Source organism: Siniperca chuatsi, linkage group LG19, assembly GCF_020085105.1.
Source record: "Siniperca chuatsi isolate FFG_IHB_CAS linkage group LG19, ASM2008510v1, whole genome shotgun sequence".
Taxonomy (NCBI): domain Eukaryota; kingdom Metazoa; phylum Chordata; class Actinopteri; order Centrarchiformes; family Sinipercidae; genus Siniperca; species Siniperca chuatsi.
Genome location: NC_058060.1, coordinates 27140305 through 27154264, shown reverse-complemented (window position 1 = coordinate 27154264; position 13960 = coordinate 27140305). Strand labels below are relative to the sequence as shown.

At 42.0% G+C, this 13960-nt stretch overlaps 1 protein-coding gene across 1 annotated transcript in view; it reads right to left on the bottom strand.

Annotated features, from left to right (window-relative positions):
* The window catches only part of LOC122866769 (piezo-type mechanosensitive ion channel component 2-like), a 77662-nt gene that overhangs the window by 60314 nt on the left and 3388 nt on the right, over positions 1-13960 (bottom strand). The window contains exons 2-4 of the mRNA XM_044176853.1: positions 8009-8104; positions 1793-1900; positions 1666-1708 (exon numbers count right to left, since the gene is read on the bottom strand). Of these exons, the coding sequence (XP_044032788.1) occupies positions 1666-1708; positions 1793-1900; positions 8009-8104 (247 nt within the window). The remainder of the gene's footprint in view (positions 1-1665; positions 1709-1792; positions 1901-8008; positions 8105-13960) is intronic.

Below are 13960 nucleotides of genomic sequence, written 5' to 3'. Positions count from 1 at the left end.
TCCAGGTCAGCACCGCTGGAGCTGGATCACAGACCAGCAGCCGAACATACTGAGGACGGACAATCACAGTTTAAACCTGTTCAGTGTCCCCACCGAGGAGACTGCAGAGGGCCCAGAGACAAACGGCTCCCAAAATATGTAGAGCCCAGTTGCACCGTTCAACAATGATCTAGGGCCATTTATGCTTTTCTGGACTGGAAAACAAATTAAAAATCGTATTTGGGGGAAAAATGGTTCCAACAGTATTCTCTGCTGTCATGCAACACTGTGGGGACATCGACGTTTTAATCATTCGATTATTCTAAAACGCTTTCAAATGTAAATAATTATGTTTTATCTGTTAAAACAGCCGTTAGTGAAGGAAAGAAGAAAAACATCGAGATAACAGGCGTTTGAGCAGTGGTGTATATATCTCAGTATATGTGCAAGTTCTCAGACAAGGACTGTTTGTATTTTAAATCTGTTTGAGGTCAGACGAAAGTCTCTGGATCCAAACGATTTTATAAAAAGGAAGAAAATCTCTTCTGATCAATGAAAACAAATGTTTCAATAACATGTGAGAAATAATCCAGAAAAGATTCAGACACTCAAAAAAAGCTGAATTTCTTTCATGAACAAAGCGACAAGATTCATAAACACAAGAGACTCACTCCAAGAAAAACTTCAAGAAAAGCAACAGCAATGCTTCAGAAACACCGACGAAAGCTTCAAAAACTCAAGAATTTCCAGAAAAGCTCCTGAAAGAAAAGTTTCAGAGAAAACTTCATAAACACTCAGAAATGCTTCAGTAACATTAAAGCCACAGATTTATCACGTGACTCCGTCAGACTCATGATTGACAGTTTTTAAAAAAAAGAATATCCAAATCGATGCTCGATCGATCGTTTGTTTTATTCCTTGTCAGAACCCGGAGCCTACGTTACCTACGTTACCTACGTTACCTACGTTACCTACGTTACCTACGTTACCCAGCCCCTTCAGCTCCCTCTGGAGACACTGAAGGCTTTATATTACTTTTAAAAAACACATGCAGTAGAACTTCCCAACACCTGGAAACACCTGGAAACACGCTGAGATGCAAAATCAACAAACGCTTCAGAAAATCTTAGAAAAGTTAGAAAAACACCAAAAAAACAAATGAAAAGTTTCAGAAGAAAAGCACGTGAAGAAAGTCTTCGTGAGGCCTCGTCCGAAACAAACACGCCTCCCCCTAAATTTATTAAATCATAAACTGATGTTTGACTTTTACAGGAGCTGAGTCAGCAACACACACACACAGAAACACACAAACAGAAACACACACACACACAGAAAACCACATGTCTGCTGTTCGTCTCTGATGTGAGTCAGAAAGTTTTAACTGGGAACAGAAACAGCTGTGTGTGTGTTTCTGTTTCTGTGTGTGTGTGTGTTTCTGTGTGTGTGTGTGTTTCTGTGTTTCTGTGTGTGTGTTTCTGTGTTTCTGTGTGTGTGTTTCTGTGTTTCTGTGTGTGTGTTTCTGTGTTTCTGTGTGTGTGTTTGCTGCTGACTGTAGATCAGAGGTGTCGGCTTGTTGATGTGGAAGACAGATATTCACATTATAAATGATTGATGAGATTGATTGATTAGGGTATTAACTAATTATTGTCTGACAGTAAAAAGGTGGACACATGATGTCATTCTTACCTCACCAGGCCGAGCTGACCGAGAGCTTTCTGCCACGACGTACCTGCAGACAGACAGGTCATCAATACACAGAGAGACAGACAGGTGAACAGTCAGACAGGTGAACAGACAGACAGGTCTATCTTACAGTTGTACTCGGGCTGCAGTGTTGCAGTGGTCAGCTGGAAGAAGGACTGCAGTAACAGGAAGAGGAAACTGGAGACACACACCACCATCACACAGCGACATGTGTTACCTAGGAAACAAACAACACTGCTTTAACCTGACTTTAATTTGAAAACCTGGCAGAGACAGGAAGTGATGTTAACATGGAGAAAGATAAACAGAGCTGTTCCTCAGGGATACATAGCATCAGATCAGGGGATTCACCTGCTGTCAGTCACACCTGCAGGTTTTCATCACAGTGAAGGTAAAGTGGTGGAACAGACCACAGCAAAAACATGACTCTTATTTTAGTAACTTTGGCTGTACTTCCTGTTAGTTATGAAAATATTTTTAAAAGTAAATTAATAAATAAATAAGATCTGGAGACAATGATATCAGCAGAGAAAAAGAAAAACAGTGAAGCCTGATTCACTTCACTGTACTTCACGTTAGTTTACTTCAATGTACTTCACTTTAATAAACTTCAATTGTCCCTAAACCTAAAACTCATATAAACATGGACTTATACTCATATATACTCACATACACATTCAATTTATTTATTTATTTATTTATATAGCGCCAATTCATAACAGAAGTTATCTCATTGCACTTTTCCCAACAAGAGACCCAACAAATCCCACCATGAGCAAGCACTTGGCCACAGTGGCAAGAAAAAAAACTTCCTTTAAGAGGCAGAAACCTCGAGCAGAACCAGACTCAGGGGGGGCGGCCATCAGAGAGACAGGCAGAGAGACAGAGAGAAACAGGAGACAGGGCAGATCTTGCTGCCCAATAACAACAACAGGCCACAACCTGAGGGACAGTGAATAAACTAGACACACAAACAAATGTTGCCGCATTTAGTTTTGCATGGGGCCACAAGCCAGAGTCTTCTTGTGCCAGTCCCAAGTCTGGATAAATGCAGAGGGTTGTGTCAGGAAGGGCATCCGACGTAAAACACATGCCAAATTAAAAATGCAAATCGTGACAATGACTTCCATACCGGATCGGTCGGGGCCCGGGTTAACAACGACCGCCACCGGTGCTGTTGACCTACAGGGTACCGGTGGAAATTGGACTACTGTTGGTCAAAGACGAAGAAGGAGAGGAGGAAGGTGTGTTCGTAGGCAGAGAGAGAAGAGGAAAGCTAAGAATGTAGGACTGACAGTAGGGACTTTGAATGTTGGGACTATGACAGGGAAAGCTAGAGAGTTGATTGACATGATGCAGAGAAGGAAGGTGGACATACTGTGTGTCCAGGAGACCAGGTGGAAAGGTAGCAAGGCTAGAAGCTTAGGAGCAGGGTTCAAGTTGTTCTACCATGGGTCAGATAGGAAGAGAAACGGAGTAGGAGTTATCCTGAAAGAGGAGTTTGTGAGGAATGTTCTAGAGGTGAAAAGAGTATCAGACAGGTTGATGAGTCTGAAGCTGGAAATTGAAGGGGTGATGTTCAGTGTTGTGAGTGGTTATGCCCCACAGGTAGGATGTGAGTTAGAAGAGAAGGAGAAGTTCTGGAGTGAGTTAGATGAAGTGATGCAGAGCATCCCCACAGGTGAGAGAGTGGTGATTGGTGCAGATTTCAATGGGCATGTAGGTGAAGGGAACAGAGGTGATGAGAATGTGATGGGCAGGTTTGGTCTTCAGGACAGGAACGCAGAAGGACAGATGGTGGTAGACTTTGCAAAGAGGATGGAAATGGCTGTAGTGAACACTTTCTTCCAGAAGAGGCAGGAACATAGGGTGACATATAAGAGCGGAGGTAGAAGCACTCAGGTGGACTACATCTTGTGTAGACGTTGTAATCTGAAAGAGACCAGTGACTGTAAAGTAGTGGTAGGGGAGAGTGTAGCCAGACAACACAGGATGGTAGTGTGTAAAATGACTCTGGTGGTGAGGAAGATGAAGAGGACAAAGGCAGAGCAGAGGACGAAGTGGTGGAAGTTGAAAAAGGAACAATGTCGTGTAGTTTTCAGGGAGGAGCTGAGACAGACTCTGGGTGGTCAGGAAGTGCTCCCAGATGACTGGACCACTACAGCTGATGTGATCAGGGAGACGGGTAGGAGGGTACTTGGTGTGTCATCTGGAAAGAGGAAAGTGGACAAGGAGACTTGGTGGTGGAACGAGGAAGTGCAGGACTGTATACAGAGAAAGAGGTTAGCTAAGAAGAAGAGGGTCACTGAGAGGACTGAAGAGAGTAGACAGGAGTACAGGGAGATGCAGCGTAAGGTCATGGTAGAGGTGGCAAAGGCCAAACAAAGAGCATATGAGGACTTGTATGCTAGGTTGGACACTAAAGAGGGACAGGTGGATTTGTACAGGTTGGCCAGACAAAGAGAGAGATGGGAAGGATGTGCTGCAGGTTAGGGTGATTAAAGATAAGGATGGAAAGGTACTGACAGGTGCCAGGAGTGTGATGGGAAGATGGAGGAGTACTTTGAAGAGTTGATGAATGAGGAAAATGAAAGGGAACGAAGAGTAGAAGAGGTGACGGTGTGGAGCAGGAAGCAGCAAAGATTAGCAGAGTGAAGTGAGGAAGACGTTGAAGAGGATGAAGAGTGGAAAGGCAGTTGGTCCTGATGACATACCTGTGGAGGTATGGAAGTGTCTAGGAGAGGTGGCAGTAGAGTTTCTGACTAGTTTGTTTAACAGATCTTGGAGAGTGAGAGGATGCCCGAGGAATGGAGGAGAAGTGTACTGGTGCCAGTTTTTAAGAACAAGGGAGATGTGCAGAGCTGTGCAGCTACAGAGGAATAAAGCTGATGATACAGTGAAGCTGTGGGAAAGAGTCGTGGAAGCTAGGCTAAGGGCAGAGGTGAGCATCTGTGAGCAGCAACAGGTTTCATGCCTAGAAAGAGTACAACAGATGCAGTATTTGCTCTGAGGATGCTGATGGAGAAGTACAGAGAAGGTCATAGGGAGTTGCATTGTGTCTTCGTAGATTTAGAGAAAGCGTATGACAGGGTGCCGAGAGAGCAGCTGTGGTATTGTATGAGGAAGTCTGGAGTGGCAGAGAAGTATGTTAGAGTGGTGCAGGACAGGTATGAGAGCTGTAAGACCGCGGTGAGGTGTGCTGTAGGTGTGACGGAGGAGTTCAAGGTGGAGGTGGGTCTGCATCAAGGATCGGCTCTGAGCCCCTTCTTGTTTGCTCTGGTGACGGACGGGCTGACAGATGAGGTTAGACAGGAATCTCCATGGACTGTGATGTTTGCGGATGACATTGTGATTTGTAGTGAGAGCAGGTGGAGCAGGTGGAGGAAAATCTAGAGAGATGGAGGTCTGCTCTGGAAAACAGAGGAATGAAGCTCAGCCGCAGTAAGACAGAATACAGGTGCGTCAATGAGAGGGACCCAGGTGGAACGGTGAGGTCACAGGGAGCAGAGGTGAAGAAGGTGCAGGACTTTAAGTACTTAGGGTCAACGGTTCAGAGCGATGGAGACTGTGGGAAAGAGGTGAAGAGGCGAGTGCGAGCAGGTTGGAGCGGGTGGAGAAAAGTGTCAGGTGTGTTGTGTGATAAAAGAGTCTCAGCAGGAATGAAAGGACAGGTGTTGGAGACGGCGGTGAGACCAGCGATGTTGTACAGCTTAGAGACAGCGGCACTGAAGAAAAGACAAGAGGCAGAGCTGGAGGCAGCAGAGCTTAAGATGCTGAGGTTCTCTTTGGGAGGGACGAGGACGGACAGGATCAGGAACGAGGACATCAGAGGGACAGCTCATGTTAGACGTTTCGGAGATAAAGTCAGAGAGGCCAGATCGAGGCGGTTTGGACGTGTCCAGAGGAGAGACTGAATATATTGGTAGAAGGATGCTGAGGCTGGAGCTGCCAGGCAGGAGGTCTAGAGGAAGACCAGAGAGGAGGTTTATGGATGTAGTGAGAGAGGACATGAAGCTAACTGGTGTGAGTGAAGAGGACGCAGAGGACAGGGTTAGATGGAGGCACATGATTCGCTGTGGCGACCCCTGAAAGGGAACAGCCGAAAGGAGAAGAAGAAGCATTTGTATTTTAACTGCAAGTCTACAATGTATATTATTATTATCCCATCTTACTTATCTGTATATATTTTAATATCACAATCCTTCTGTTTCTGTATGTTTTTATTTCACACTTTCTTTGGCAAACATCTGTGTCCCATGCCAATAAAGCCCATTGAATTGAAAGGAAGAGAGAGAAACTATCGCTAGCTGCTAAGCTAAAGTACGGTAGCTTGCAAAACTTAAGTGTGTAAACAACTGTGGGATTAACAAGAAAGTCGCTAAAAGAAGGAGAGAGCCATGAGTGCTTGAGCAGAACTAGTGTACGTTTAAATGTATAGCAGCCGCTGTAATGAAGAATCCTAACAAAATGAATTGGGTTTAGCTAGAGCAGCAAAAATATGCTACCAGTAACACACAAGCACCGGCAACTGGAAATGAGATATTATCGCATGTCCGAAGTTCAGCACTTACCACACGTGATCTATGTATATGTACTTATACTCATATAAACATGAGTTACCACAGTGATTGTTTGGTTTCCTTCACATTTAGAAAAACGACCTCGAGACAAACAGGAGCACACAAGATGTCACACGGTGAGTCATCACATTTCCTGTAGAAACCCCCCCGCCTCTATTCTCTGTGTTTCCTCAGGAAGCTCCTTCAGGAAACAGCTCACATCCTGTCATCACCTGAGACCTGCTGTGTGTGTGTGTGTGTGTGTGTGTGCCTCAGGCAGCAGAGAGATTATCCCTCCACACACACACACACACACACACACACACACACACACACACAGGTTGGGTCTGGTCTATTTCCTGGTATTAATGAAATCATTGTGCCTTCCTCTGTCAGTCAGTCCACAGCAGGTATGACATAATCACTAAATAACATGTTATTATGATGATGTCATCACTCAAACATGCCCTACCTTACTGTAAAGACACTTGCCACCAGGCCTAACAACTTTTCTGGTGGAAATCCCTGAACCATATATGTACATATTCATACGTATCCAGGACTGTCTGGAGCTGGACAACAAGTCAACAGTGTGCGGGAGTTTATTTATTTGAAATACGAGGATGATTTATATCTATATTTCTTTACATCAGGTTTCATCAGGCTATAAATCAGGTTTCTCTAATCATCGACCCCAGTGCAATGAGATAACTTCTGTTATGAATTGGCGCTATATAAATAAATACATTGAATTGAATCACAGAAACCATGTTTCTGGTTTACGTGATACAAGAAATCAGATGGCTGTTACCTGGTTACTGAAGTTAACACACTGGTTGTCCATCAACCTTTGAATTTAACTCATGAACTTGTGAGGAGGGTGGAGCTGCTGTTACAGGAGAATCACTACATCCAGTAGTAGTAAAGTATTTATGAGAATAAAACAAGTTAACCACATATATGTGCTGGTAGATGTTTTTACTCAATGTTCCACCTATAGGATGAAACCAACAGAAGGGGTTAAATTAGAACAGCTTATGTAAAGAAGAACGATTGTCTTAAAACTCCTCTTCAGAGAAAATAAATTATTGATCAGTATCAAAGCAGACTGATGAAGGCGTGGCCACTTTAGAGTCCATGCTCTTAATCTGTCCGTTAGACTGTAGTTTTAATAACTGCTGTTTTCTGATCATTATTTATCAGTTTGAGTTGCTTTTGTTCCGTTTGTCAGAAACTGCAGCTCTGAACTGTGATTGGACACCTCTGTTTCTAAGCTAATTAGCCTGCTAGCTAACGTTCATGGATACCGGCAGAGAGATGCCTTCAAACATGAAAAAGTGATTAAAGGACCGGTTCAGATTTTCAAGTGTGTCTTAAAACAACAGTCAGGTCTTTATACAAACAATGAAACAGGGTTTTCTTGCTGTAATCGTTCAATAACTGATCGCTAACTATTAAGAGTTTTCAATGAAAGTGATAGAGGGTTAGGGTTATTATCTGATATATAATGTGAGACTTCAGAGTTAAACTAATCAAGGTGAGATCTTACAGACTGTTTAGTATAAAATTCACAGAAGTACTGCGGATTCAGTCCTTGAATCAGTCCTCAGTGTCAGCGAACACAACACATGGACCTGCTGAACTGTTACACTCAGCTTCAATACATATTCAGCCCCGACCAACAGTAATATTAAGATAACCACAATAACAGCAGGGCTAAGGCTATGTACTGGCACTTAGACACACTGGAGAGCCTCTCGCGGTACCTGAGGTGGAGGAGGTGGAGGGTTCAGGCAGCAGCGGCAGCAGCAGCAGCAGGAGTACGTAGACCAGAGAGAATCCATTATACCGCAACACACAAGCTGTGAACACATTAATCAATACATCAATCAATCAATCAGTCAATTCATCAATACACAGATCCATCAGAGAGATTCTTTTTTTAGGTTTATCTGGTAGCCACATGCTAAGTTGATGTTAGTTTGTGTTATCCTCCACACAGACAGTCTTTGCATGCTAACTAACTCCTTTTAACTTGGCACCGTTATCCTAAACAGACCACACACACACACCTCTAATTTGACTTAAACACACCCACATACACGGCGGAGAAAACTTAAAGTTCCCGCTTCACACACACAAACGTACGCACGTGCGCGCACACAAACACACAATCCCTTTGTTCTGTAGTTTAGTGTATTTAGAGTTAGTCTTCGTATTGCGTGTTTTTGCTTTATAATCTTTAATAAATGCTTGTGTAAAATTATGCTGGCCTCTTTAATGTTTCACAAGAATGAGTTTGCCAACCTTTTCTATGCTGAACTCCAAATCTTTCAACCTACTAACTATTGGTGGTAATTTGGAGTTCCAAATTGATAGTGTATTTTATGAGACTCAATCAATTGGCTAGTCATATCGAGTGGGGCCCCGATGACTTTATTAAAGTTACTTATGATTAATATTGATAATTCTGATTCCGTCATAATTAATTGATTGCGCCTACACAAGTGGGTGCCCTTTAACCATTGTAAATCCCAACAGCCTGATAAAATTAGCTAAACTCCAAGTTTGAAAAACAACTTCTCACAGCTGAGAAAGTGGAACCAGAGAACGTTTGATGTAAATGATTAATCAATTATTAATTGAATTTTCTGTCAATCGATTAATCGGCTAATCGTTTCAGCTCTAAATGAAATGACAGAAGACAAGTGTTTAAGTTGCAGAGATGTGAAACAGCTCATTTTATTTAGATTTTCCTGTTTTAACAAATACCTTCAAATGTTCTTAACTGCTGAATATGTTCAATGTTGTGTGTTAAGGAAAATGATTGGGCGGGGGGGCATTCACAGCCCATCCTCACCTACTCTGTTTACTTTTCCTCCCTATTTGTTATAAGAGTAGCATGGCTCCTTTAAGGAACAGGGCAGTGCCAACCCGTTCTCATCCCCAGGTCGTCAAATACTGACGTTTTGTCGTGTCCCTTGGCGTCTCATACAGATGCACAAGATACGCTGTATCTGTCTGTATGAGACGCACCGGGCTTTCAATTAACTCCAATGTAAAACCATCCATGACAATATTAGACGCTCAGACGAACTCCTCCGGCCGTCCATTCACTCCAATATTAACCTGGCCACGGCGCTATAAGACGCTGTGAGCAGCAGTCCCACTGGAGAGCCGAGAACCCGCCACCCAGAAGTATTTTCCTCACTGGTAATTCCCATGTTAAGGTTTTCTTTCAATGATAAAACGGCAGTTCTCAAAACTAAACCTGAATATATTCATATATAATCAAACTGGACTTTATATTGCATTCAACCTCCACTGTTACATAATTTAATTATTTATGCGTGTCATTTAATTTTTTGCTTGTCACCTTCATATACACTTAAATTTCTTTGTCCATAGAACAGTCCATATTTTCGTGGTATTGTCAATTTTTCAAGTTTTACATCACATTTCAAAACTATTACTTTCCATTCTGTAAATATATTTTAAAAATGTCAATTTAATTTTTGTATTTGTTTATTTAATTGTTACCTTACCGTTGTCTTATTCTGTGTTGCCAAGACACACATTCTTCAGATGCTTGCATTGGCTAATGAAACAGATTCTGAATTGAACGGGCTACGTCATGCTGGCATAAAAATCCCAAAACCAAGATCATAAAGATCTCTAGGGTTGTGAAAATTGTAGCCTATGCATGCCTCGGTATTTGATGACCTGTGAATGAGGAGTTGGTCTTTTTCTAGCTATAACCCAGACACTTCAGGCCTTCCTCCAAGCCTGTAGTAATGCCCTAGATTGTCAGCAGTAGTGTACAATAATCTCTAAAGGGTGACTCATTTTAGTCACAAGTTCTACTAAATTGGGTTAGGGGTTAAATTAATTTTATACACTGGAGCTAAACCAGATACGTTGTTGGAAAGGTCACAACCTGGAGAGTAAGATATATCAGTATGAAGATTCTTCATGGCTCCTGCTTTGAGATACTGACCTTTGAACCTTGGTGCATGTTCGAAGGCTTCTAATCCAGCAACAAAAGAGGCTACGACATGGGACCAACTGTTACAGAGCTCTTGAAAATAAGAGCTATAAAACACTACACACACACACACACACACACACACACCTCTGTCATTTATACAGATATGAGATGAATAGTTGCACAGAAATTGTAATACACACGGTGTGTAGCATTATACTACAATAAGAGATTGATGAATTGCACAAAGATTTGATTGCACAGGACACAGCAGGAGGTAGTCGCACAACGTAAATACATTTAATTGCAATAATTATTTTGCAGCATAAGTATATATCATTTAAATAGACTGATTTCTCTCTATCGCAGAAGGACAGTTGTACAATATAGATATATATAGCACGGGATAATAAATTTAAAAATTTGTTAAAACTTGATTACAAAAAATATATGTTAACCATGCGCTTAAACTCCCCAATGTGCTCTCAATTCAGTATTAACAACTTCCAATCATTTGAAAAACACTAATATTTCCTAAAAACTACAATTCCCTAGAGGCCCGCCATGCAGCTTGATACAAATCAGAACCACAGTTGTAGTTCATCCGGTTTCAAAGTAGTGTTGTAAATAGGGTCGTAAAAATATATCAGTTAAGAAAAAGTAAAATGATGGTTTATTTATTTAAGATATTTTAGCCAAAACAGGCGCGGTTTACAGCTTCGGCATGACTCCACCGACTGATACCAAAAACAGCTAATAGGAAGAGAAAAAAAGTCTTCCACTGGATCATGTTGTAATATGTCAAGCAGTTCAATGATTTAATGAAATACAAAAGGCTTACAAAGATTTCAGGCAGGCAGTGGGTCAAATCAGGGAAGCAGTCCAACAAAGGTAAACAAATCCAACCAACAGCAGGCAAAGCCCAAGATCCAAAATCCAGACAAGGTTCAAGAGAAACAAGGTGACTCCAACAAAACAGACAGGTAACCAATGCTTGACAACAAAAGACAATCAGACAAAGAGACAAGTGAAGTACTCAGACTAAATACATTCAGGTGAAGGGAGATAACAAGACACAGGTGTGGCGCAAACAATCAAAACTGGCGGGAAAAGCAGACAAGGACAGGAAGTAAAACTACCAGACACATGAATGGAAAAGACCTTTTCAAAATAAAACAGGAAATATTATACATAAACCCAAAACCATGTCAGATCAGGGAGCATTTCATCCCAAAAACACCTATGTATGTGGCTGATTTATTAAATAATTTAAACATTTTCCACCAGACGTCAGGTTTAGTGGTGAGCTGGATTCTTTTTGCAGCGGTGGATCATGGATAATGTAGCCTAGCCTTCTGCTATCTAAAACTGACAAAAAAAACTTTATTTCTCAGAATCGAAGGAGAAATAATCTAAACTGATCTTATTGATGAATTATCAAGGACACTGTCGTGTTTTAGTTTTGAGAAATGTTGAGGATATCATTGAAAGAAAACCTTAACATGGGAACCAGTGAGGAAAATCCTTCTGGGTGGCGGGTTCTCGGTTCTCCGATGAGACCGTTATGGCGCCGCGGTCAGGTTAATATTGGAGTGAATGGACGGCCGGAGCAGTTCCTCTGAGCGTCTAATATTGGAGCCTGCTGTGCTAAAGGGTTGGACAAAACGTTGGTATTTGACGACCTGGGAATGAGAACGGGTTGGCGGTGTGTAGTGAGTGTGTGGGCGAGCGAGAGAGAGAGGGACAGTGGCTGCACTCGGAGCGGACAGGTGTTGGCGGTCGGAGCAGACGGACGGGTTAGCAGTCAACTTGTCTAGCGGCAGTAAATGTACAGCGTAGGTTTCGGTCATTAAGCAGATCATATGATTATTAAAATGATCTAAAATGATCTAAAAAAGTTTTTATTGCACTTTCAGTAGCAAGATTTTACTCACTAAAGGGGGGGCTTTTAAATCACAATGTTACAATAACGGGGCTCAGTGGTCGATGGCTGACATCGGCCATATTTCAGTGCCAATACAACTTTTTCCAGTACAAAAGTTTCAGTGCTAAAGTTTCCTTTTTCAGTGCCAGATTTTATTTTCTATGCCAAAGTCACTGTCCTGGCTCTATTGATAATTAGCTGCTGTAATGAAGAATCTAATGAAGTGGGATGAGCTACAGCAGCTAAATACGCTACCAGTAACACACAAGTACCGGCGACCGGAAATGAGACAATACGCGTACCGCAGCACGTCAGCGCAACATGAACAGTCACTGAAATACAAACCTGAAGGACACGAGTTTGTCTTGTGCTGCTGGAGGTTCGAGGCCTTATTCATGTGTGCACACAGAAGCATCAGAGCTGGTTAAACTGGGAGAGATGTGACGGGAACCATGTGAGGCTCGCTGAAAGATTTGTGTCGCTCACTTATGGAAGAAAGCAGCTGAAAATATTTATTTGGTATAAAGAAATTATCGACTGTTAAAAGATGTGTCCACTTTGGTCTACAACTCTGGTTTAATAATAAAAAGATCAACATTCGTTTGTTCATGTATGTTGTTCATAATTTATCTATAAAGCAAAGATCTATGATAAAGATTTATGTGCCCAGCTGAGCTCCGGGGTTTTAACTCTTACTGGTCTGAAACCAGTTTGTCAGTCTGGAAGAAGAAAAGCAGATTTGTTCACTGTGTCGTCTGAATGATAGAAAAAGAGTTTCATTTTGTTTTCTATCGTCCTTTTGACTGAACTGAGCATTACTTTGTTTAGTGAGATAAAACAGATACTGATTCAGTGAATATAGTAATATGGTGATGTACACAGACTGCTCACACATGAAACTTTTAAATTAGACAGTGAGAGGAAGTCTGCGAGTTCAAAAAATAAAAACAAATAACACAAATAAAAACTGAACTATAATCGTTACTGAATTAAATGTGACAATTAATCCTGATATTGACTTTAGCTTTTATCGCTCTAATCTGAATCAGAACTAAATAAACTGCTTGTTATCTAATCGGATTTCATGTGCATGTTAGGGTGCGGTTATTCTAATATTTATTCCTGTGCCTACAGTAGCAGAACGGTTTGTGTTCACTGTCTGCAGATTTAACTGGACTGGAAACACAGCAGGCAGAAATAGAAAAAGTAGAACTTTTTCATCTGACAGAAGATTCATAAACAGTCTGAAGACGAACGTCTTCCTCTTCCACACAAACGCACTCTAGTTAGCCCCCCCGACAGGAAGAGCGCCCCCCCGTTTAACTTCCCTTCCCCAACACACACACACACACACACACAGATTGGTTCTCAGGTAACAACATCTGGCTGTGTGTGTGTGGTTAGCAGTGTGTCAACACACACACACTCCTCCCCCTCTCTCTGGAATGTGAAGCAGCTTTAAAGGGAAATTCCACCTAAAAACTGAATTTAAGGCTCCACATTGATCTGTCATGGAAGGTCCTGGAACATCCTGGAAAGTTTTGTAATATTCTGAGAACAGTCATCTGCACTTGTTCTCTGCTCAAGGGCACTTCACCAGCTAGCTTACTGCTAACAGAGCCCATTGTGTTGAATGAGAGATGCTAACGATGCTAACCAGCAGTGAGGACATCAGTCAGCAGTTACCATGACAACACACACACACACACACTCAGCATCTGGGACACAGACGGTGACATCACTGACCTCTGACATCACTGATCTGTGACATCACTAAAGGTTACTACAGGTCAGCAGGTTCAGACTCAC